Below are 24,047 nucleotides of genomic sequence, written 5' to 3' on the forward strand. Positions count from 1 at the left end.
TTTTAACTTAGGTGGTGTATTTTTAGAATGGCGTGTCATGCACGAGATGCTGCAAAAAGATGAGATGCGAGCGCAAAGGTTGAACGCATCGTTCTAGCACGCGTTTACATAGAAAAACAACAGAAAATCGGTGTTCCCTTTCCAGTGGTCACATGACACATCAGATAATAACTACTGTTTTTAATGAATAACCTGAATCTGTACGTGCAAAAGTTTTGCTCCCTTCATGGCAGTTTCCAAATGATCCATGATTTTAAAATAATGGTTCCGTAAAAACAGGTGTCTTTCTATGTTTTCAACCAGTTCTTGACAGGTAAACCTGTCAAAACACACCTTTTTTGGTAAAAAAAAAAAAAAAAAAAAAAAAAGACAAAATTTTCCAAAATGAGTGCAAAAATTAACGTATAGATTAATTGTTTAACTGATGATAAATCCTGTAACAAAAGCTTGATGTGTCCGGATGCATTTCATGATGCACTTGGAGGGAAAATGGAGGGAAACATTTCCAGGATTCTTAGTTCAAGTAAAATCCTCATGTTTTCATATATTTCAGAGGGATGTCTGCGTTTCTAGAGCACCATGAACCTTGCCTGCAGCATGTCCAGTAGTTTGCGCTTTTGGTCGATGACCCAAGCCTGACCTCTGCAAGTGTTACATCATACAAGTGACACAACACTGCTTGCGGATGGAGCGCAGGGAGCAGCGACCCAGCAGCTTGAGTTTCTCACAGAAAAGTGTTGACATGCTGTTTTTCTTGCAAACCAGACCTGCAAAGAAGAGAATCAAAAGCCCCTTAAATATTTTTTGTTGTTTAACATTAAAAATAAACTATAAAGACATGGAACGGCACATTAAAATAAGTGATCTACAATATGTTTTCCAGAATGTCTTTTTGTATACGTATATCTAGGGAAAAACAGATCCATTTTTGGTGTCTTACACAAAAAAAGATTTCATACAATGGCACACGTAAGCCATGCTTAAAAACGTATAAACTGTCATTGCATTAGAGAGCAAAACATTAAATCAAATAATTTATTTTGTAGAAAGACAGCTCAAGCACACTTTTCAAGCAAAACATTTTACAAAAAGAAGTTATAACTAAAATAACATGTTGACCGGAGTTTCAACCGCATTTAAAGGGATAGTCCACCCAAAATGATCCCATAATTTATGAAATGAAAATTATACCATAATTTACTCACCCTCCAGCCATTCTAGGTGTATATAACAAACACAACTGGAGTTATCTTGAAAAATATCCAGGCTCCTCCAAGCTTTATAATGGTAATGAATGGTGCCATTTTTTGAAGCCCAAAAAAGTGCACCCATCCATCATAAAAGTAATCCATACGGCTCCAGGCGGTTAATAAAGGCCTTCTTAAGTGAAGCAAAGGGCTTTTGTAAGAAAAATATCTGTAATTATATATTTATAAACTATAATCACTGGCTTCTGGCAAACAAATAGAGCTGGGCAACACTCAAGCTCCTCTTCTCTTATTTTGAACTCCTCCGACATTTCCCTCTAAAACTTCTTGTTTTAGACTTTCAGTTCATGATCAGTGTTTTGTTTTGCTCTATCCTCTGAGCTTTCGCATTCGTCAATACGTCATGCATCAGTCAGGGGTCACTCTTCAGCCGGAACTAGACTCAGTCGTTGCCGGAAGCTAGTGATTATAGTTTATAAAGTTATAAATACGGATATTTTTCTTACAAAAATGCATCGCTTCACTTCAGAAGGCCATTATTAAGCCCCTGGAACCATATGGATTACTTTTATAGATAGGTGGATGCACTTTTTTGGGGCTTTAAATAAATAAATAACTAAATAAAGGCACAATTCATTCCCATGCTTGGTTTATAATGGGAAGAGCCCAGATAACTCCGATTGTGTTCGGCTGAAAAAAGAAAGTCCTATACCCCTAGGATAGCTTGAGGGTGAGTAAATCATGGAAAAATTTTAATTTTGGGGTGAACTATCCCTTTAATAGAAGAGTGAATCTTCTCAATTACATTCACTCTTGAAATTGTAGCTATTGACAGTGTGGTCACCATAGCAGTGTTCTGGCGTCTCGCTTGTTTGGTATCAGCAATTTTTGACAAAAGTAACATTACAGCAACTAAAGACTCGTTATGTTCTTCAATTTTAACTAAACCACCTACAGAGGCATCGTGTTTTGTTCATGATTGTAGGGCTGCTACGCAGAGAGCGCACTTGAAGTGTTGCCATGTCCACTTATTATACACGTTTTACGACTTGTTAGTGCTTGGCTCATAAAGCAATCCAGTTTATGGAGTTAATAAAGTAGGCAGATGCAGGTTGCAATATTTAAGCATTTGGATTTATCTAAAAATATCAATTATCTTTTTTCTAGCAAGATCTGGCAAAACGAATGCAAGGCTCATACCTCGTTCCCTGTGGTTTTTTTACACAGTGCATACAGAAGAGAGACATCCCTGATGTGCGTTTAAATACGTTATTAACATCTTTTTGTTCACTTTTTTGTAAATGCTGTTGTCACTGCCTGCATTTTTCGGGAGTTAATTCGGTTGTCACTCCCGTAAATTACACAACGTTTTGTGTACAGAACAGGATTAAGCACTAAAAGTAGAGCTGCACGATTCTGGACAAATTGAGAATCGCGTTTTTTTGTTTGTTTGTTTGTTTGTTTCAAATAGAGATAATGATTCTCCCATGATTCTGAACAGACAGGTAAACAAAATAAATAACATGTAATCTACTAGGGGTTCTGACAACAACAACAAACAGTTGGTTTGAATGAATGATTCAATGACTCACTCATAAATACTTCACTTGTTCCATTACTGGATGAATCAGAATTTCTGAACGAATCTCTTGAATTAATGATTCCATGACAAATACATTTTTAGCAGTCACTTGTCGCCACCTGGTGCCATAAGAATGTAATTGATACAACTGTTATTTGAAGCATCAAGCAGTGTTGCCAAGTCCATGCTTTTCCCGCGGAATTGGGCTACTTTAACACTGTTGCTGCAGGTTGTTTTTCATGTCCAACGGTTGAAGCGACCCCAAATAACATGATATTTAGCCTCTGGAATGCTAATTTTACCAGTTGAACAAACACAGATTTACATGATTTTTACCGGGGGACCCCCAAAACACAATTGGGCTAGTTTTGAGTAGAAATTGGGCAGGTTTTGTTGCGAAAACCTGGCAACATTGGCATCAAGTTACTTTCAAAAGGTGATTCACTCAATTTTAATCGCTTCTGTAGACATCAGTGTTTATATCTGAACTATGAACTTGTATGGCAGTACTTCTGTGATAATTTGAATATTTGTAACATGGATGGAAATAATGATACTGTGCAGTTGAAAAGATTGTTTATGAAGCTGTTTCATAGCCTAAATGCTCTCTGTGGGTCTGTGACAGTGCAAACGCAGATTTGAATGTTCCTGTGTGATTTGGTCAAAGGTTTAATAGACATGGCCAATGTCATTTAAGAATGAGATCATGTGGGTGTTTACGATTAAAAGATCCTGAGCAAAAATAATGAAGAAAGTTTAAGAGTGAAGAGAAAAGATCTTGCAGTATTTGTCTCATATTTTGTTATCTAATGCAATGACATTAAGGGACTATTAAGTGTCCAAAAACATTTAGGGGCCACTGTATGTTTATCATATATTATGAAACAAACAGGACAGGATACTTTACCTAAATCAGATTTACACTCCTCTGGGTTGCAGTTCTGCACACTGTCAGGTTTATTGTAATTTCCACACAGTGACGTCTTTTCATCCTTGCCGGATTCCTGGTTTACGCACCTCACTACTCTCTTCTGAACTCCTCCACCACAACTTCTGGAGCACTGTCAATCAATAAAAACCTTGATAACATCATGGATGCTCAGGGAGGGAATTATACCAATTTTTGTCCAAAAAAATGCTCTCTGGATTTGGAACGTCCTGTCCACGTGATTATAAATACCACATACTTCAGACTAGCAAGTTGCAAATCATGGATTTTAAATGAAACCTGATTTGGCTTTACAAAAGGACAAGCTCTTTTTATACATCATGCCCCAACTTCCTGTTTAAATAGGAAATAAACTACTGTTCAAAAGATTGGGGTCAGTTAAATTAAATATTTTTTAATGAAAGAAGATTCTGTAACACTTTATAATAAGGTCCCATTTATAGGTGACAATATAGCAATATATTTGTTACAGTTTTTATTATAAAATTAAAATATAAATTAACATTAACTGAGGTTCATAAATGCTTTAGAAATATTTTTTATTGTTAGTTCATGTTAACTAATGTTAACAAATGGAAACTTATTGTTAAGTGTTACTGAAAGTGTTACTTTATTTAATCACTTACAGTAAAAACAGTAATATTGTGAAATATTATTACAATTTCAAATAATAATTGTAATATATTTTAAAATGTAATTAATTCTTTGATCAAAGCTGAATTTTCAGCATCATCACTTCAGTCTTCAGGTCACATGATCCTTCAGAAATCATTCTAGTATGCTGATTTGCTGCTCAAGAAACATTTCTTATCATTATCAATGTTGAAAACAGTTGTGCAGATTCATATTTTTGTGGAAACAGTAATACATATTTTTCATGATTCTTTGATTAATAGAAAGTTCAAAAGAATAGTATTTATTTATAAAAATGTATGCAACATCATGTTGTTACAGATCCCTTGTTTCCCTGGACTCCATTTCCCAGAATCCTCCTGTTCTCCACACCTGCACTCACTTCCCTCGTCAGCTCCTCATCGTCACTCATCACCTGCACCTGGACTCTATTGTCAGCACTCCCCATATATTGCACGCACTCCCTTCACTCCTCGTCCGTTCTCTGTTTTGTTAAGATGTATGTTTGGTGTTCCCTGCTTTTTGTTGAATAAACGTATCATTCGTATTGTGGAAATCCGTATCAGCCTCATCTCTACCAGCATCCGTAACAGAAGAACGGACCATATACGACCGGATTTTCCACAAAAAAAAATATGGAGACTTCCACCAGCTCCCTGGCTCCTGCTCCTCCAGCGCCTCTCACTCTCCTGACAACCGGCGATCGCCTCATCGGGCTCCTACAGGTGGGTCGTTCGCTGGAGAGGTATGTGGAGGAGTTCGTGGAGCTTGCTTTCTTGTCTGACTGGCCTGATGCTCAGTTGATCTCCTTGTTTTTGGATGGATTGGATGACGACACTATCCGTTTTGATGAACCTGTTTTTTGTTTCTCCTTAAGCGATACTATCAATTTAATTTTGTGGTTGAATGGCTCCAAATTCTTGGTAGAAGAGGTTCAGGATCAGTGTTGTCGTCCGGTCCATCCAGAAACACGGTTGGCCGGGCCAGTCAGTCAACCTCCGGCTTCCTCCGCATACCCCTCCAGCGAACTCCCTGCCTGCCCCAGGCTGGACCCATATTCCGCTACTGGGCCCAGTAAGCGGAGGAGGAGGAAGAAAGCGGCCCCAGTGTCTCCAGAGCCCGCTCCAGTGTCTCCAGAGCCCGCTCCAGTATCTCCAGAGCCCGCTCCAGTATCTCCAGAGCCCGCTCCAGTATCGCCAGAGCCCGCTCCAGTGTCTCCAGAGCCCGCTCCAGTGTCTCCAGAGCCCGCTCCAGTGTCTCCAGAGCCCGCTCCAGTGTCTCCAGAGCCCGCTCCAGTGTCTCCAGAGCCCGCTCCAGTGTCTCCAGAGCCCGCTCCAGTATCTCCAGAGCCCGCTCCAGTATCTCCAGAGCCCGCTCCAGTATCTCCAGAGCCAGCTCCAGTATCTCCAGAGCCAGCTCCAGTCCCCACAGAGCCAGCTCCAGTGCCTGTGGGGATTTTAATTGTATTTGAGGGGATGAAATGGCCCTCAACCCCAGGCTCCTCCGAGCCAAGTTCTCCAGTCTCCGCCGAGCAAGCAGCGCCAGTCTCCGCCGAGCAAGCAGCGCCAGTCTCCGCCGAGCAAGCAGCGCCAGTCTCCGCCGCCGAGCAAGCAGCGCCAGTCTCCGCCGCCGAGCAAGCAGCGCCAGTCTCCGCCGCCGAGCAAGCAGCGCCAGTCTCCGCCGCCGAGCAAGCAGCGCCAGTCTCCGCCGCCGAGCAAGCAGCGCCAGTCTCCGCCGCCGAGCAAGCAGCGCCAGTCTCCGCCGCCGAGCAAAGTTCTCCAGTCTCCGCCGCCGAGCAAAGTTCTCCAGTCTCCGCCGCCGAGCAAAGTTCTCCAGTCTCCGCCGCCGAGCAAAGTTCTCCAGTCTCCGCCGCCGAGCAAAGTTCTCCAGTCTCCGCCGCCGAGCAAAGTTCTCCAGTCTCCGCCGCCGAGCAAAGTTCTCCAGTCTCCGCCGCCGAGCAAAGTTCTCCAGTCTCCGCCGCCGAGCAAAGTTCTCCAGTCTCCGCCGCCGAGCAAAGTTCTCCAGTCTCCGCCGCCGAGCAAAGTTCTCCAGTCTCCGCCGCCGAGCAAAGTTCTCCAGTCTCCGCCGCCGAGCAAAGTTCTCCAGTCTCCGGCCGAGCAAAGTTCTCCGGTCTCCGACGCCTACGAGCCCTCAGCTCCAGCCGCCGCCTACGAGCCCTCAGCTCCAGCCGCCGCCTACGAGCCCTCAGCTCCAGCCGCCGCCTACGAGCCCTCAGCACCAGCCGCCGCCTACGAGCCCTCAGCTCCAGCCGCCGCCTACGAGCCCTCAGCTCCAGCCGCCGCCTACGAGCCCTCAGCTCCAGCCGCCGCCTACGAGCCCTCAGCTCCAGCCGCCGCCTACGAGCCCTCAGCTCCAGCCGCCGCCTACGAGCCCTCAGCTCCAGCCGCCGCCTACGAGCCCTCAGCTCCAGCCGCCGCCTACGAGCCCTCAGCTCCAGCCGCCGCCTACGAGCCCTCAGCTCCAGCCGCCGCCTACGAGCCCTCAGCTCCAGCCGCCGCCTACGAGCCCTCAGCTCCAGCCGCCGCCTACGAGCCCTCAGCTCCAGCCGCCGCCTACGAGCCCTCAGCTCCAGCCGCCGCCTACGAGCCCTCAGCTCCAGCAGTTACCCATCAGTCCACCAGCGTCACCAGTATCCATCCTGCCTCCACTCACACCTTGTGCACTCGTCAGCCTGCCCTTCCCTCTGGACTACACTCCTCCGTCTCCGCTCCGTCACTCCGTCCCTCAGTTTCAGTTGGCTTCCTCACTCCCCCCGGTGTTCTTTTTGTTGGCTGTCCTACTGCTTCTACTGCGGCCTTCTGGAGTCCCGGCTGCGCTTCGGTCGGCAGAGCCTTCGGTTCCGCCATCACCCGCCAGTCCTTCAGCGACGCCTGGGCTCAACGCCTCGAAGGCTTCGGCTCCTGACCCGCCATGGCTGCCCGCTGCACCTGACCCGCCATGGCTGCCCGCTGCACCTGACCCGCCATGGCTGCCCGCTGCACCTGACCCGCCATGTATGCCCGCTGCATGTCTGCCCGCTGCACCTGACCCGCCATGGCTGCCCGCTGCACCTGACCCTCCATGGCTGCCTTCGGCCCCTGACCCTCCATGGCTGCCTTCGGCCCCTGACCCTCCATGGCTGCCTTCGGCCCCTGACCCTCCATGGCTGCCTTCGGCCCCTGACCCTCCATGGCTGCCTTCGGCCCCTGACCCGCCATGGCTTTTGAGCCCGCCCTGGAGACCTCCACTCCAGTCTACTCATCCCCCTGCTCCGGTTTGAGGTCTCCAGGGCGCCCGCCCCCCTCCCGGTTGTTACATCTACGGCGCGAGGACGCGCCTACCGGGAGGGGGAGGTACTGTTACAGATCCCTTGTTTCCCTGGACTCCATTTCCCAGAATCCTCCTGTTCTCCACACCTGCACTCACTTCCCTCGTCAGCTCCTCATCGTCACTCATCACCTGCACCTGGACTCTATTGTCAGCACTCCCCATATATTGCACTCACTCCCTTCACTCCTCGTCCGTTCTCTGTTTTGTTAAGATGTATGTTTGGTGTTCCCTGCTTTTTGTTGAATAAACGTATCATTCGTATTGTGGAAATCCGTATCAGCCTCATCTCTACCAGCATCCGTAACACATGTCTCTTTTGATTAGTTTAATGCATCCTTGCTAATCTTACTAATAGTGTGTCAACACATTGCATTCATCATGATCTCAAGCCAAATACTACACTGACTCCTTTCTATAAATGAACAGTGAGGTTTGTGCAGTGTTTTACCTGACTCCAGGCTTCAGCCGCCCAGCTGGTGCAGGGCTGCAGATGGCAGGACTCAGTGCTGCTGGGTTTGAGCGTGACATTGCAGCGCTGATACTCGGGGCAGTAAACAAGCCTCTCCTTCACTCCCTGCCCACAGCTTTTAGAGCACTGTCAATCACAGATGAAAAACATTGATCTTGATTAGACATGTGTTTATGTACAGTAATATGATATATCATAATAACAACGTTTATGAACATACACAGTATTGTTATTGTGGGCACTTCAAAATTCAATGAAAACTTCAAGGAAAGCAGCGCATTAATAAAGAATGGTAATTAAACTGACTAGAACTCCCTGTGCATTAAGTGTACAGTTTTAATGCACACCTTCTAGCCATCCAGAATCGAGTATTTAGACAGACAATGGTATAATACAAATTATTTAGAATTTTAGAATGCATTCAAATACTTTTCCATCATCCGGTTTAAAAACTCTGCATCTGTGCTGGTTCAAAGATATATGTGCGCACTCTGATGCAAGAGTTCATTGTTAGTCCAGACCGGCACACACACTCAAAACTGTCCCCTTACTATAGCTAACATTACAACAAAAGCATCTTGGTTCTGTGAAACAGAAAAACCAATGTTACTTAAGTATGGAGCAGAAACAACACAACATCGGTGTCTGTTTTCAGGTTTTCCAGTGCTGGAAAGCTTTTCTAATATTACCGCGGATACTAAAGCTCTTGTCTGATCATAACTCTTCTTTTTCCAGTGATATTCCTCTTACATTTTCTCTTTTGTAATGTCTCTCAGCCATCTCTTTTTCTACAGTCTTTCTTCAAGTCTCTCTCTCTCCTCCCCAATCATGAGTGGACACGCCCCCTACTGCTCATTGGCTACAAGTGTGATGTGCTGTTTGGTCCAATCAACTTTGAACAGTATTTTTCCAGAAATCGCTTACTGCACCTTTAAAGGGTTAAAGGGTTAGTTCACCCAAAAATGAAAATGCACCTTTAAAGGTTTAGTTCACCAAAAAATTCTGTCATTAATTATTCGCCCTCATGTCTTTTCACACCCGTAAGACCTTCGTTCATCTTCAGAACACAACTTGAGATAGTTTTGATGAAATCTGAGAGATATATGACTCGTCCATAGACAGCAATATAATATAATATAATAAACTTTCTGAACACTTTCCTGGTCCAGAAAGGTACTAAAGACATTGTTAAAAGTCGACGTGACCGCAGTGGTTCAACCTTAATTTTATCAAGTGACGAGAATACTTTTTGTGCCCAAAAACAAAACAAAAATAATTATATTAAAATTAAAAATAACTACTTTATTCAACAATATCTTCTCTTCCCTGTCATTACCCTTACGCAGGTGATGGAGTAAGCACAGTGAAGGCTTCCGTGTTTACGTCCGAATGCCGGCTCAGAATTGGCCAAAGCTGGACACGTGAGCACCTCGACGCATTCAAGTGATTCTGACGCAGTAGCCGGCCAATGAGTCGGCATTCTGACGTAGAACCTGGATGTGCTGAGCATAAACAGCGTAAGAGAATGACACAGAAGAGAAGGGATTGTTGAATAAAGTCATTATTTTTGTTTTGTTTTTGCGCACAAAAAAAAACTGTCGCCGGATAAAATTAAGGTTGAAACACTGTAGTCAGATCGACTGTTTTAACAATGTCTATATTTTTGAACCTTGAAAGTGTTGATTATATTGCCGTCTATATACGAGTCATATACCTCATTGATTTTATCAAAAATATCTTAATTTGTGTTCCGAAGAAGAACGAAGGTCTTACGGGTGTGGAACGACATCAGTGCGAGTAATTAATGACAGAAATTTAATTTTTGGGTGAACTAACCCTTTAAATGTTTTAAACAGTCATTCAGATTTTTGTATTCGCAACGGTGCTCATTGCAGCACCAAATACTTAATACTTAAAAATTTAATAGGCTATTTATTTGCAAACTTAAATTTGTACATTTTAATCTGGACTAAAACATTCCCTAGATAGGGACTGGAAATGTTCTGATTCTTTTTTTTATAAGAGAAACATAAATAAAAAGTTATTAAACCTGTTAAGAGGACAACACTAAAGTTTTTCTAACTTAAAGGTGCCATCGAACATTTTTTTTTAACAAGATGTAATATAAGTCTAAGGTGTCCCCTGAATGTGTCTGTGAAGTTTCAGCTCAAAATACCCCATAGATTTTTTTTAAATTAATTTTTTTAATTAATTAATTAATTAATTTTTCAGGCTGCGGCCCTTTAATTGCTCATGCTCTCCACCCCCTCGCGAGCTCTCGAATCTATCATTGCATAAACAAAGTTCACACAGCTAATATAACCCTCAAAATGAATCTTTACAAAGTGTTCGTCATGCATGCTGCATGCATACATCGGATCATGTGAGTAAAGTATTTATTTGGATGTTTACATTTGATTCTGAATGAGTTTGAGGCTATGCTCTGTGGCTAAAGCTAACATTACACACTGTTGGAGAGATTTATAAAGAATGAAGTTGTGTTTATGAATTATACATAAGTGTTTAAAAAATAAAATAACGACGGCTCTCTTGTCTCCGTGAATACAGTAAGAAACGATGGTAATTTTAACCATATTTAACAGTACATTAGCAACATGCTAACAAAACATTTAGAAAGACAATTTACAAATATCACTAAAAATATCATGTTATCATGGATCATGTCAGTTATTATTGCTCCATCTGCCATTTTTCACTATTGTTCTTGCTTGCTTACCTAGTCTGATGATTCTGCTGTGCACAGATCCAGACGTTAATACTGCCTGCCCTTGTGTAATGCTTGAACATGAGCTGGCATATGCAAATGCTGGGGGCGTACATATTAATGATCCCGACTGTTACGTCACAGTCTGTGTTATGTTGAAATTTGGTCTTTTAAACAAATGAGATTTATATAAGAAGGAGAAAACAATGGTGTTTGAAACTCACTGTATGTCATTTCCATGTACTGAACTCTTGTTATTTAACTATGCCAAGGTAAATTCAATTTTTAATTCTAGGACACCTTTAATTCAATAAAAGCTTCAGCAATTATCATATGACAATTTCATACCGTCACATGCCTACTCTAGGCTAGACAATTTTCCATAATGCAACATTAGTATGTGTATCCTCAGTTCAGTACCTCTCCCCAGGGTGAGTACGTCCACTCCAGGCAGGGCCAGCTGTTGCAGGGCAGACTGCTGGGTGGTTTGTATGAAAGAGCCTGACAGTGAAACGGCCTCAATGGACGTCTGTTCTGAGTATCAATGCACTGCACTTCTCGATGCTTCATGTCAGTCACACAGCCTTCAGGACACTAAGCAGAGGGAGATCTCACAGTTCAGAGCAGCACACAGAAATTAAGGTTTCTTTTCTTTTTTGTGGCTTTACCTTGGTCCAGTTACCACTCTTCCAGATGGCACAGGGTCGCAGGTTGCAACGTTGGGCAGGTTCTGGCTTTTTCACACTGGTGCAATCTTCCTCACGCTCTGAGCTGCAGGTTACAGACCGCCACACTGCTCCAAGACCACACGTAGTAGAGCACTGGGACAAAGAATACACATTAGAGACTAGAGTGAGTGCATTGAATGCATTATTAGAACTGCATTTTATTACCTCAGATGTACATGGCTAACTCTAAGGCCCTGTTTACACCTGGTATTAAGTTGCGTTTTGGTCGATCGGATCACAAGTAGACGAGGGAGACACATTTTTGAACGCATTTGACCACATGAGCGTTTACACTATGAAAGCAATCTGCTCGTATACGTTTCCTACTACCTCTGGAAGTGGTCAAAAGTGGACAAGCTCAAACGTTTACACCTGTATTTAGCGTCGTCCACTTTTGATCCGATCGACCAAAATGCGTCTTAATACCAGGTGGAAACAGGGCCTAAGTGATTCAAGTGTAAATAAACAGGTACACTAGTTTGGGGTCAAAAAAAATTTATTTTAGTTTTTTGTAAAGATATTAATATTTTATTAATAAATTGATCAAATGTGACAGTGAAGACTTTTCTATTTATCAAAAAATCCTGAAAAAAATCTTGTTTTCTGAGAAATGTATCAAAATTGTACGGAAGAGGATTAGGGCCAAGCAATAATAAAAAAATAAAACCATCTCGAGATTAAAGTTGTTAAATTTCGAGAAAAAAGTTGAAATAAAATGTTGAGAATAAACTCATTAAATTACGAGAAAAAACTCGTTAAATTACGAGAAAAACATTGAGATAAAATGTTGAGAATAAACTTGTTAAATTACATGAAAAAAGTCGTTAAATTACGAGAACAAATTTGTTAAATTATGAGAAAAATTTTGTTAAATTTCGAGAAAAAAGTCGAGATAAAATGTTGAGAATAAAGTCATTAAATTATGAGAAAAAAGTTGTTAAATTATGAGAACAAATTCGTAATTTAACGACTTTTTTCTCATAATTAATGAGTTTTATCTCGACCTTTTTCTCATAATTTAACAAGTTTATTCTCAACATTTTATTTCGACTTTTTTCTCGAAATTTAACAACTTTAATCACGAGATGGTTTATATTTTTTTTTATTATTGCTTGGCCCTAATCATCTTCCGTAAAATTGTGTTTGTGCTTAAAACAAGAAAAAATAATTGCCAATGGTGTAAGAAATATAAAATGTATTCAAAAAGAAAAAATAATTACCAATGGGATGAGAAAAACTTTACTTTATTCAAAAAATAAAATTTAAAAAGAAATTTTTTTTTTTAACCCAATGGCAGATATTTCTTTCTAATTTTAAGCAAAACTCTCTTATTTTTTTATATAGTTATGAGTAAACAAGACTTTTCTTTTTGCTCCTCATGTAAATATATCTTGATTCAAGAATATTTAGAAATTTGTACTGAAAAACAAGACAAAAATACTGATGAAGAAATTCATGACAACGTCAACAGCATCATGTCTTCCAAAGTCTAAAACTTAAAGTCACCTAAACCTTTAACACTATTCTTTTGCTGCCACACAAGCATTGCCATTTCCTTCTGGAAACGCACATCTAGTCATAATTCTTTACAGGTAATACAAAAACAGGCAGATGATCACATTAGACATTGACTAAGTTTGCATTCTTACATCACTCCAGTTGCCCACTTCCCAAAATGCACTCCTACTGACGGGATCTCGTGCATTCAGATTCCCATAGTCATCGGTGCTGGTTGCCGTCTCCGGCCTCTGCCTGACAGCTTTAGGCGTCTTGCCTTTGTTGGGACCTTTCGGTGTTTGTGAGGCCTTTCTCAGTATCTTCACTGTTGGCAAAGTTACTTGTGGACTTTGAGTATGTGGCACTTTTGGGTTCGGGGTGGTATTTAGTTTGTATGGGCTTGTTTTAGTGCATTGATGTGTTGTCAAATCAATGTATTGGGTTCTGCTGGTAGTGGTTGGTTTTATTGTGCCAGTGTTAGTATGCACTGGTGCTTGAGTTGTGGTTGGTCGGACAGTGGATGTAGGTGTGCTGGTATACATATTATCATCACGTGCCCTTTCTTCTCCAGTTGGATCTTCAACTATGTAATCATAACCCATTTGTGTAGTTTTATTTGGAGGCTGCAGGTCTGTGCTTCCCTCCTCATCCTCAAGAGCTCCAAGGACTTTAGTATTTGTGGGAACTGCTCCCTGACCACCATTGTCTTTGTTATCATCCTTCACCAAGATAAAGTCTCGGTCATCTTCATGGATGATGTCAGATGTTGTGGATGTTGGGGAAGTGTTGGTATGTTTTGGAATGGGAGTAGAGGTGTTTGGAGGAATGATTGTGGTGCTATATCCAGGTGTTTGGGTCCTGGGGGCCTGCGTTGGGATTTTAGGAGGAACCCTAGGTCGGAATCGTGGTCGGAACGGAGAACTCGTCCATCTGTTGCTGGACGAGCAGCTCTGGAGGTTACAGAGGATTGTGGAACGAGGTCGACTGGATGGGCTGCACAGGCTGGGTTGTTTTGCCACGCATTTGACGGTTCTGGACTTTATTCCTCCATCACAAGACAGAGAGCACTGCGGGATGACACAATCATATATTCCAACACAAAAATGAAATAATATGACAATGCAACTTATCCATCCATCTGTTTTATATTTTATGACTTACTGTGATCTCATATGGTTTGGAATAAAATGAGGGTGAGAAAATATTAACAGTATTTTAAATTTTTGGGGTGAAGTTTTCCTTTAAATCCTGAACAATTCCAAACAATCTACAAAACATGCATATGATACGAAGCCCCTAAAGGGACATGGTGAAGGAAAAAATAATTGAGATTGGGAGGAAAAATTATATATCAGTGCTATTGCGTTCACTCACAAAACTGTGAGTTCTCTTGCAAAAGAATTACATTCAACCAACAAACTTTGCATTTGCTCGCAAAAGCACTGAAATATAGTTTTTTCTCCCACCTCATTATTTCCATTTCAAAAGTTTTGCAAACGCAAAGTTTCTTGGGGGAAGGTGAACATTTTGCGAGCGAACACAAAAGCATTGATATATAATTTTCCCTACCATCTCCATCCTTTTCAATTCCCATGTTTCTTTAGGAGCTCTTTAAACTGATTATAGCTCTTAAAGAACATTATTCAGGTTAATTTGCAATAAAGCCCACCTCGCTCCAGTTCCCCACAGTCCATTCTGACCCACACGGTACATCTCTGTTGCAAGGTACCACAGGTTTGGGTTTGAGCAACTGCTTACAGTCCCCAGGGTGCAGAACCCGCTCCTCTCCGGCCACCGTACGCACACAGAGAATGGTGCGCTTTCTCACGCCGCTTGGACCGCATGTAGCCGAGCATGTTTGCCATCCTCCCACCCACCACCTGAAGTCAGCAAAGAGTTTAGGCCAGTATATCTCAAACTTTAATTGACTTCAAGGCCCCCCATAGACCTCACTCAGGTTAGACGCAATATTGAATTTAACACGGATGAAAATGAGGCTGTGAGGGATGGAGTTAATCTTTACAGGTGAATAAAGATCTTTACACTGACTGAATAAAAGTCCTAGGTTATGTAAGTTTTTACATCATTTTGTCCACAATAATATCCACTCACAATTTCTACCCAATAAAACATTTTAGATCTTGGCATACATAGAAAGATGCATATTCATTATAAAAATAACAATACTTATTATTTATTAATCTTGATTTTTAGTTGTTTTAGCTTATTTTAAGGCCTATATTTTAAGTGAAACAGTATGCAATATGCAAAGATGAAAGTTTCCCATTTAAAGGCACAATATGCATGATTTTTGGATTCAAATATCTAAAAACCACTACAACAATATTATATATTTTGTTGACTTGTGTACTTATACTATCCCAAACATTCCTACAATATTTAAATCCATAGAAATCAGCAATTTTAACCAGGACCGTGTAATTTCGTCGCATGTCAATGACGTCATACCCATGTTACCCTCGATGTCCAGTTTTACTTTCATAGAAACCATGGAAACACTAAAGATGCTTTAATATATTATGAGTTTTATTAGACAGGTGAGCAACTATTTGGATACATTTATCAACAGAAGTCTTATTGTTTGAATTGCTTGTTTTCTTAATTTACCACAAGCACCATGTTTTTACCATGCGTCAGAGGCAACACTATTTTGTCAAGTGGCTAACATAGCATAATCAGAGAGAACTTTTTCCATTTTTGACCAGCCACCGAGCAAACGCACAGAGTAACGTTATAACATAACTTTCAACACACTAAAATGCATTTAGTATGATTGTTTTAAAACAGCGTTGCTTTTCCCACAAATGCAACGAAAAGAGCGGAAGCAGCCCGATTGCAGCATAAGCATAATAAAAGCTCAGCTGAACTCCCATGGCTCTCGGCCCACCCTGCTTCATACCATAGTAATGTTAATAAAACTTTAATACATGATTTCTGCCCAAGTCAATCGGATTGCTTTCCATCGGCTGTGGAGATGAAGACGACAACTCCCATGATTCCACGTTCATTCACAGCGTCATCAAGCTACGCCTTTGTTTTGAATAAGCAACCTCTAATGGCGAAAATGACATATTGTGCCTCAGGAAATCAATTTAATCTTTGATTTAGGTTCAAGAAAGGATTTTAAAAACCTCGGTTGATATGATTTCTGGTTCTTTCATCACACTGGAAATGACATGCTGTATTATGAGATACAGTAATCAGCACAGTATGCTCTGTAATGCCATTTTTGCAAATGCTGTATGTCCTCTGGGTATTCAATGCATACAGTTGCATACTATGCACAGTACACATACCACACACTGAGGAAATAATACATAAGACTAGTATGGTGGTGTGCCATTCTGAACATAGCCATTATTTATACAGTACCGTACCTTGCAGGACAGTCCATGTTCTTGCACTTGCGATGCCTGTCATCAGGACGTGTACTGGGGTCACACAGTGTTTCTTCGACCACGCCAACCTCTGCCTCAAAACAGCGCACAGGCTGATGCTGCTCACCTATACAGAGAGAAAAAAGGTCAGGCCTACCAGTTATCAAAGATATCTAAATGATGGGAGAACATTTCAAACAACAACAAACCCAGTAACTACTGCAATTCAATTGACTGGAACCAAAAAAAGATTATAATGAGTCAATTTAACTATGGACTGTAATGAAAAGTGAAAAAAATCTCCATACCAAGTCCACAGGTAGTGCTGCAGTCAGTCCAGGCTCCATATTTCCAGATGTATTGTGGTTCCAGAATTTCGTTCCCCAGTGGGCGGCTCCTCTTAATGGTGTACTCGTACTTGACACCAGGATTCAGCTCTTGGAACAACAACTGAACATTTCACATTAAAACAAAAACATCCATCATTTAATGACAGTATTCAAGAAATCATCTGTGTCACCAGTCTAAGACTCAACAGCTTTATTTCTCAAGCTACTTTTCATGCTTTCTCACATAAATAATGTCAGAAGAAGAGTGATAAATCAAAACCACTCTTAGTGTCTGCTCTGCTACGATAATGAAATTATTTTTCACCAGAGTGAGTATTGAATTAAATCAAAATTTGGTATTCTAACAAAAATGCATTCTGGGAAAATTGTCCATTGGTACATTAAAGGAATATTTCAGGTTCAAAACAATGGGCTCTTTTTTGTGACATGTTGATTATCACAGTAAATAACACTGTGTATTTACTCATGGTGTTAATACAAACAAAAATTGCTTTTACGGTTATGCTTTTAAATGAAAGTCTATGGTGCAAAGAAAAAAATCGTAAAAGGCTTCATATTTTTATGTGTCAGTATGACAATGGTGTTATAAACTCATTTGCCAACATTTTCTGTTCTCAAAAGAAATGATATCTGTGCCAGAAAGGGATGTGGTGCAACTATGCATAAACACTATTTTAACTATTATCATTATTTTTTTAGTTATTGTTTTTTTAGCTTTTCTTTTCCTTACTATAACCATCAGAACTTCATGTATAGACTTTAATTGTAAGTGCACAATTTTCCTTTGTTTTTATAAACCTGATGGTGTCTATACAGTTTAAAAGATATTGAACCCAGAATATTCCTTTAATATTTGTGCACTTTTACGTGCGTGAGAATCAGTACCTGGATCATGACTGGTTCAGTTGTTGGTCCTGCAGAGGTGAGATTCTCCATATTACCGCTCCGCTCGTAGTAAAACTTCGTGCCACCTGCCTCATACTCTCCGTTCCACTGAATGATGTAATTCCCATTGAGGTAATACACATCTGAATCAGCCGCTCGGATCACAAGGAAATTCCCAGCCTCTTCTACTTCCTGTATGAAGATATCCCGAGCTCCCTCAGGGATCAAAACCATGTCCATGTAACCTAAATCACATGATCTCACTTATAAACCCTATAAGACATCAATCAAACACTGCAGTTTCAACACACATCTGGACATATATCATTTTATCCATCATTTTTTAAATCTAATTCAATCAATAATATATGTAAATATACATATATAATAAATATATACAGTAAGTCACGTGTGTTACACACCAAATCCTTCTTGCTTCACAAAGTTGTCCTTCACCGTCTCACAAGTGGATCCATCACCGAGACAAACGCCACAGCTGTCCTCTTTAGCATTAGAATTAATGCCAAAATCACAACCCACCTCCTGGAAAGAGATTACACATATTAAACGCATACAAAAACACCACCACACATTCATACACACAAAATATAATTGTTCTTTATGGCACAAAAACATAACTCAGAATTTACTTTTCTCATAAAAAAATGACAAAAGAGACAAAAATGCACCCTACATGTTGTTGACCAAACAATATATGTATTTGTAAAAACAAAGACATAATTCACTCAAAAAAGGAAAATAATGTCATAAATTTATGCTGTTCCAAACCTGCATTACTTGTTTTGTTTTTTTTTGTTAAGGCAGAACAGTGAGTATGAAGACAGATTTAAGGTTGATTTATCTGTAAATGGACCTATAGGTGACATATCTGTATAATATACACTACTGTTTGGGGTCAGTAAGATTTTTTATTGTAACATTTATATTGTTATAATAGATTTCTATTTCAAATAGATTCTGTTCTTTTGAACTTTCTGTTCATCAATGAATCTTGAAAAAAAATATCACGGTTGCCATTAAAGGAACAAATTATATTTTAAAATTATATTATATTTTTTAAATGTTTTTTTTTTATTATTTTAAACATTAAAATTACTACTAATAATATAGAAAATATATATTTCACAATATTACTGTTTTTACTGTATTTTTTATCAAATAATTGCAGCCTTGGTGAGCATAAGAGACTTTATTTTTTAAAATCTTACCGACCACAAACTTTTGAATGGAAGTGCATACAGTTCAAAATGAAGCTGAAAAGCATTGCGCCACTTTGCGTTTGTGAAACATTAGTGGAACATGTTTCTAGTTAGTGTGATGAACTAGACCTTTGGTTACTTGAGGAGAACTGACTTCATACATCCACTAAAAATCACCTAAACACCAGGTCCAGCTGATTCAAAGACATTGAACAAGAATAATGAAGAAAAATTATGTTAGTAAAGCTTGTGCAGCACAGATGCAGACACTCATTTGATATATTATGTGAAAGTGTCACTCAAGTGCACAAATACTTTGTTACACTTAGGGCGTTTTCACACCTAGCTCATTTGGAGCATTTGTTTCAGAACCTGGTACATAATCTCCCTTAGTTTGGTTAGTTTAGGCATATGTGACGCTGGACCACAAAAGTAGCACGGGTATATTTGTAGCAATAGCCAACAATACTGTACATTGTATGGGTCAAAATTATCGATTTTTCCTTTATGTCAAAAATCATTAGGATATTAAGTAAAGGTCATGTTCCATGAAGATATTTTGTAAATTTCCTACCGTAAATATATCAAAAATGTAATTTTGTGAGTGGCTATGCATAGCAAGGACTTCATTTGGACAACTTTAAAGGTGATTTGCTCAATATTTTGATTTTTTTACACCCTCAAATATTTATATTGAAAATTGATGTATAAACTCAATTAAAAAAAAAATGACTCTAATGGCTGTTTTTTGTGGTTCAGGGTCACATACAGTACAGTCCAAAAGTTTGGAACCACTAAGATTTTTAATGTTTTTAAAAGAAGTTTCGTCTGCTCACCAAGGCTACATTTATTTAATTAAAAATACAGTAAAAAACAGTAATATTGTGAAATATTATTACAATTTAAAATAACTGTGTACTATTTAAATATATTTGAAAAAAATAATTTATTCCTGTGATGCAAAGCTGAATTTTCATCATCGTTACTCCAGTCTTCAGTGTCACATGATCCTTCAGAAATCATTCTAATATGCTGATTTGCTGCTCAATAAACATTTATGATTATTTTCAATGTTGAAAACAGTTGTGTACTTTTTTTTTCAGGATTCCTTGATGAAAAGAAAGTTCAAAAGAACAGCATTTATCTGAAATACTAAGCTTCTGTAGCATTATACACTACCGTTCAAAAGTTTGGGGTCAGTAAGAATTTTTATTTTTATTTTTTGAAAAGAAATTAAAGAAATTAATACTTTTATTCAGCAAGGATGCATTAAATCAATCAAAAGTGGCAGTAAAGACATTTATAATGTTACAAAAGATTAGATTTCAGATAAACACTGTTCCTTTGAACTTTCTATTCATCAAATAATCCTGAAAAAAAATATTGTACACAAATATTTTGTACAATTGTACACATTAAATGTTTCTTGAGCAGCAGATCAGCATATTAGAATGATTTCTGAAGGATCATGTGACACTGAAGACTGGAGTAATGATGCTGAAAATTCAGCTTTGCATCACAGGAATAAATTACTTTGTGAAATATATTCAAATAGAAAACAGTTATTTTAAATTGTAATAATATTTCACAATATTACTGTTTTTACTGTACTTTTAATTAAATAAATGTAGCCTTGGTGAGCAGACGAAACTTCTTTTAAAAACATTAAAAATCTTAGTGGTTCCAAACTTTTGGACTGTACTGTATGTGAACATGGCAATCTGTCCAAAACTGTCCAAAACACATTAAAAAACAGACCAAGCCTTCATTCTTGCTAAAAATGATAAAGTAATATAATGACAGCTACAAAGTAAGCCACAATCAGCTCACAAAGCTGTTGTCTGTCCATCCTGACTGATGATTGACCACTATGAGCCGAATCCTGGAACACAAACAGTTGCACGCTGACCAATGTAATGGTCCATTTAGAACTGCTGCCTTGTGAAAGCGAACCGAACCAAGAAGAAACATTGTAATGATTTTAATCCTTGTTTCGGAACAAAGCAAATTATCTACAGGTGTGAAAACTCCCTTAGCGTACAACTGAACACAGCTAAACACCAATACATGGACGTACACACAAGCACAAATGGGTTGAGTAAGACATACCCAGCCATACTACCTTGCACACACCATTGACACAGATGTTCCTGCTGTTGTTGTTCATAAAGCAGGGCGTTCCATCTGTGACCGCATCCAACATCTTCTCAGAAAAGTCCTCATCCACAGGCTTGCAGTGTAACTCGCATGGATGCCCTGTAAGAGAGAGACAAAATGAAAGAGAGATGGGTCTGTTATTTACTGTATGATACAGTGAAGCATTTTACTATAGAGTTTGTAAAATCCTTTATAAAAATACATTTAATAGATTTCTTGGAATAATGGAAAGTACAAAAATGTACCATGGTATAACCTAGAACTATGTACTGTTCAAAAGTTTGAGGTCAGTGAATTTGAAAGTTGTCTCTGTTATATTCATTAAAGCTGAATTTATTTGATCAAAAATACAGTAAAAATTGTAATATTGTGAAATATTTTTACAATTTAAAATAAGAGCTTTACAAGTGAATACACTTTAAAACGTAATTTATTTCTGTGATCAAAGCTGAATTTTCAGCATCATTACTCCAGTCTTCAGGGTCACATGATCCTTCAGAAATCATTCTAATATGCTGATTTGATGCTCAAGAAACATTTCTTATTATTATCAATGTTGAAAACAGCTGTGCTGCTTTATATTTTTGTGATAACATATTTTCAGGATTCTTTGATGAACAGAAAGTTCAAAATAACCTAATTTATTTGAACTATAAATATTTTGTAATATTATACATTTCTTTACTGCCACTTTGGATCAATTTAATGTGTCCTTGCTGAATAAAAATATTCAATGCTATACCATGTGAATATAGATACTATACCATGGTACTACCACAGAACTTTTTTTTTAATCTGAGTTACCGAAAAACCCAGAAAAATCATAAGTTTATTATTAATAGATATTGTTACCATGCAAACATCAAATGATCTTTAGGCTATAATATACAATCCAAAATTCCTGCTGTGCTCCAACTGTTTAAACAGAGCAAACAACAATGACTAAACATTTGTGTCAGGAATCCACATGCCTCTAAAGCTGGCTAATAAAAGTGGGGCATTCTTGAAAGTGAACCAACAAACTCTATAAAACTGTAAGCAGCCACGTGTAAGAAGTTTCATGTTAATGTCAACAGGCCTCGACCCGCCGCAGCGTGCATTAACTCAGTTGGCTCAGCTGTTCAGTTGTAGAAAGCACATGTTTTCATTTCTCAAGTGTTCAGTGTAACAAACATTAAAAGCGCTACAGTTCTGTAGCCAGTGGTGTTTATTCAAACAGTTCTTGAGAATAAATATAATCAAAAAAGAAAACCATAGTGCTAGGGTGCTTACAGGCCCAAAAGAGTCAACTATGTGTGGCTTGCATGATATGGCTAACAGATTTAACACTGTACATAAATGACTAAAGGAAAAAAATATGCTATTTTTTTTTCTCAAACAGATCCTCATGACCCATGAAATTCTTTTAATCTTAGTATATTAGCTTTGATGCCAAAGTTAATGTACTAATGAAAGTTAAAATAGATCTACAATAGCAAAAATTTAGGGTCAGTAAGACTTTTAAAGACTTTGTTTCTTATATTCAGCCAGGATGCATTAAAAGTGACAGTAAAGAAGACATTTATAATGTTACAAAAGATTTCTATTTCAAATAAATGCTGTTCTTTTGAACTTTGTATTCATTAAAGAATTCTGAACAAATGTATCTTGGTTTTCACAAAAATATTAATCAGCACAACTGTTTTAAACATTGATAATAAGCAGAAATGTTTCTTGAGCAGCAAATCAGCCTATTAAAATGATTTCTGAAGGATCATGTGACACTGAAGACTATAAAATATATATTCAATTAAAAAACAGTTACTTTAAATTGTAATAATATGCAGCCTTGGTGAGCAGAAGAGACTTCCTTCAAAAACCTTTAAAAAATCTCACCAACCCCAAATTTCCGAACAGTACAAATAGACCACAGATATTGATCTTGTACCATGCATATATAAATTTGAGTTTGAATATTTTGATGCAAAGTGATCTTACAGGTGCTCACAACAGGTATCCAGTCGTAGAGTTCATTGTGGTAGGGCACGGTGTTAAATTCACTGCACTGCATCTCTCTAAAGGAGGGCTGTTTTCTGGCACACGGCTTTGTGTTGCAAATCCTGTAGCGCTTTCGCTCACCCATACAATATTTCCCTCCAAACTCAGGTCTGTACATAGAAACAAAAATCACGCTACAGATCATATGTTCAGCAAAATGTACAAGAAAAGACTGAGAAGGGGGAAGAATTGAAAAAAAGAGACAATGGTTAATTAAAGACTCAAAAAATGTTGTGGTTTAAGATGCAAGTCAATTTATGACAGCACTAAAGGGAGCCATTTGCAAAATAGGTACAGGTATGCCCTCTAGTGTATTCCGCTGGTAGTACAGATGGTAATATGCAGAAATACATGAGTAGGCTGTCAGAGTACCATATTTGCTATTGTATGTTTATTGCGGCAAGTATGTACATTCTCTGTATGCATAGAATATCCACCCATTAATGGCTCAATACATTTGCAAAAATGTGCAGGATATAACAAGCACACTGCACACAGAATACTATATCTATATAAATACTATATCTGCACACAGAATAATATATAATGTATATATATAAGATTGGGATCTGTAAGATTTTTTAATGTTTTTGAAAGTCTCTTAAGCTCACCGATGATTTGATCAAACACACTAAAAACAGTAATAATGTGAAATATTGCAATTTAAAAAAAAAATTCAAAATATAATTTATTCCTGTGATCAAAGCTGAATTTTCAGCATCATTACTCCAGTCTCCAGTGTCACATGATCGTTCAGAAATCATTCTAAAGGGTTAGTTTAACCAAAATGAAAATAATGTCATTAATTACTCTCCCTCATGTCGTTCTACACCTGTAAGACCTTCGTTCATCTTTGGAACACAAATTAAGATATTTTTG

At 39.0% G+C, this 24,047-nt stretch overlaps 1 protein-coding gene across 1 annotated transcript in view; it reads right to left on the reverse strand.

The window, feature by feature from the left end:
• Positions 1-651: 651 nt before the first annotated feature.
• Positions 652-24,047, reverse strand: part of adamts12 (ADAM metallopeptidase with thrombospondin type 1 motif, 12) — a 44,348-nt gene continuing 20,952 nt past the window's right edge. Inside the window, exons 12-24 of the mRNA XM_067407235.1 lie at positions 23,109-23,278; positions 21,097-21,230; positions 18,177-18,297; positions 17,755-17,999; positions 16,828-16,969; positions 16,520-16,646; positions 14,791-15,001; positions 13,274-14,188; positions 11,565-11,717; positions 11,317-11,490; positions 8,151-8,297; positions 3,698-3,851; positions 652-767 (exon numbers count right to left, since the gene is read on the reverse strand). Coding sequence (XP_067263336.1) covers positions 652-767; positions 3,698-3,851; positions 8,151-8,297; positions 11,317-11,490; positions 11,565-11,717; positions 13,274-14,188; positions 14,791-15,001; positions 16,520-16,646; positions 16,828-16,969; positions 17,755-17,999; positions 18,177-18,297; positions 21,097-21,230; positions 23,109-23,278 — 2,809 coding nt within the window. The remainder of the gene's footprint in view (positions 768-3,697; positions 3,852-8,150; positions 8,298-11,316; positions 11,491-11,564; positions 11,718-13,273; positions 14,189-14,790; positions 15,002-16,519; positions 16,647-16,827; positions 16,970-17,754; positions 18,000-18,176; positions 18,298-21,096; positions 21,231-23,108; positions 23,279-24,047) is intronic.

This window comes from Chanodichthys erythropterus, chromosome 13 (assembly GCF_024489055.1).
Source record: "Chanodichthys erythropterus isolate Z2021 chromosome 13, ASM2448905v1, whole genome shotgun sequence".
Lineage (NCBI taxonomy): Eukaryota > Metazoa > Chordata > Actinopteri > Cypriniformes > Xenocyprididae > Chanodichthys > Chanodichthys erythropterus.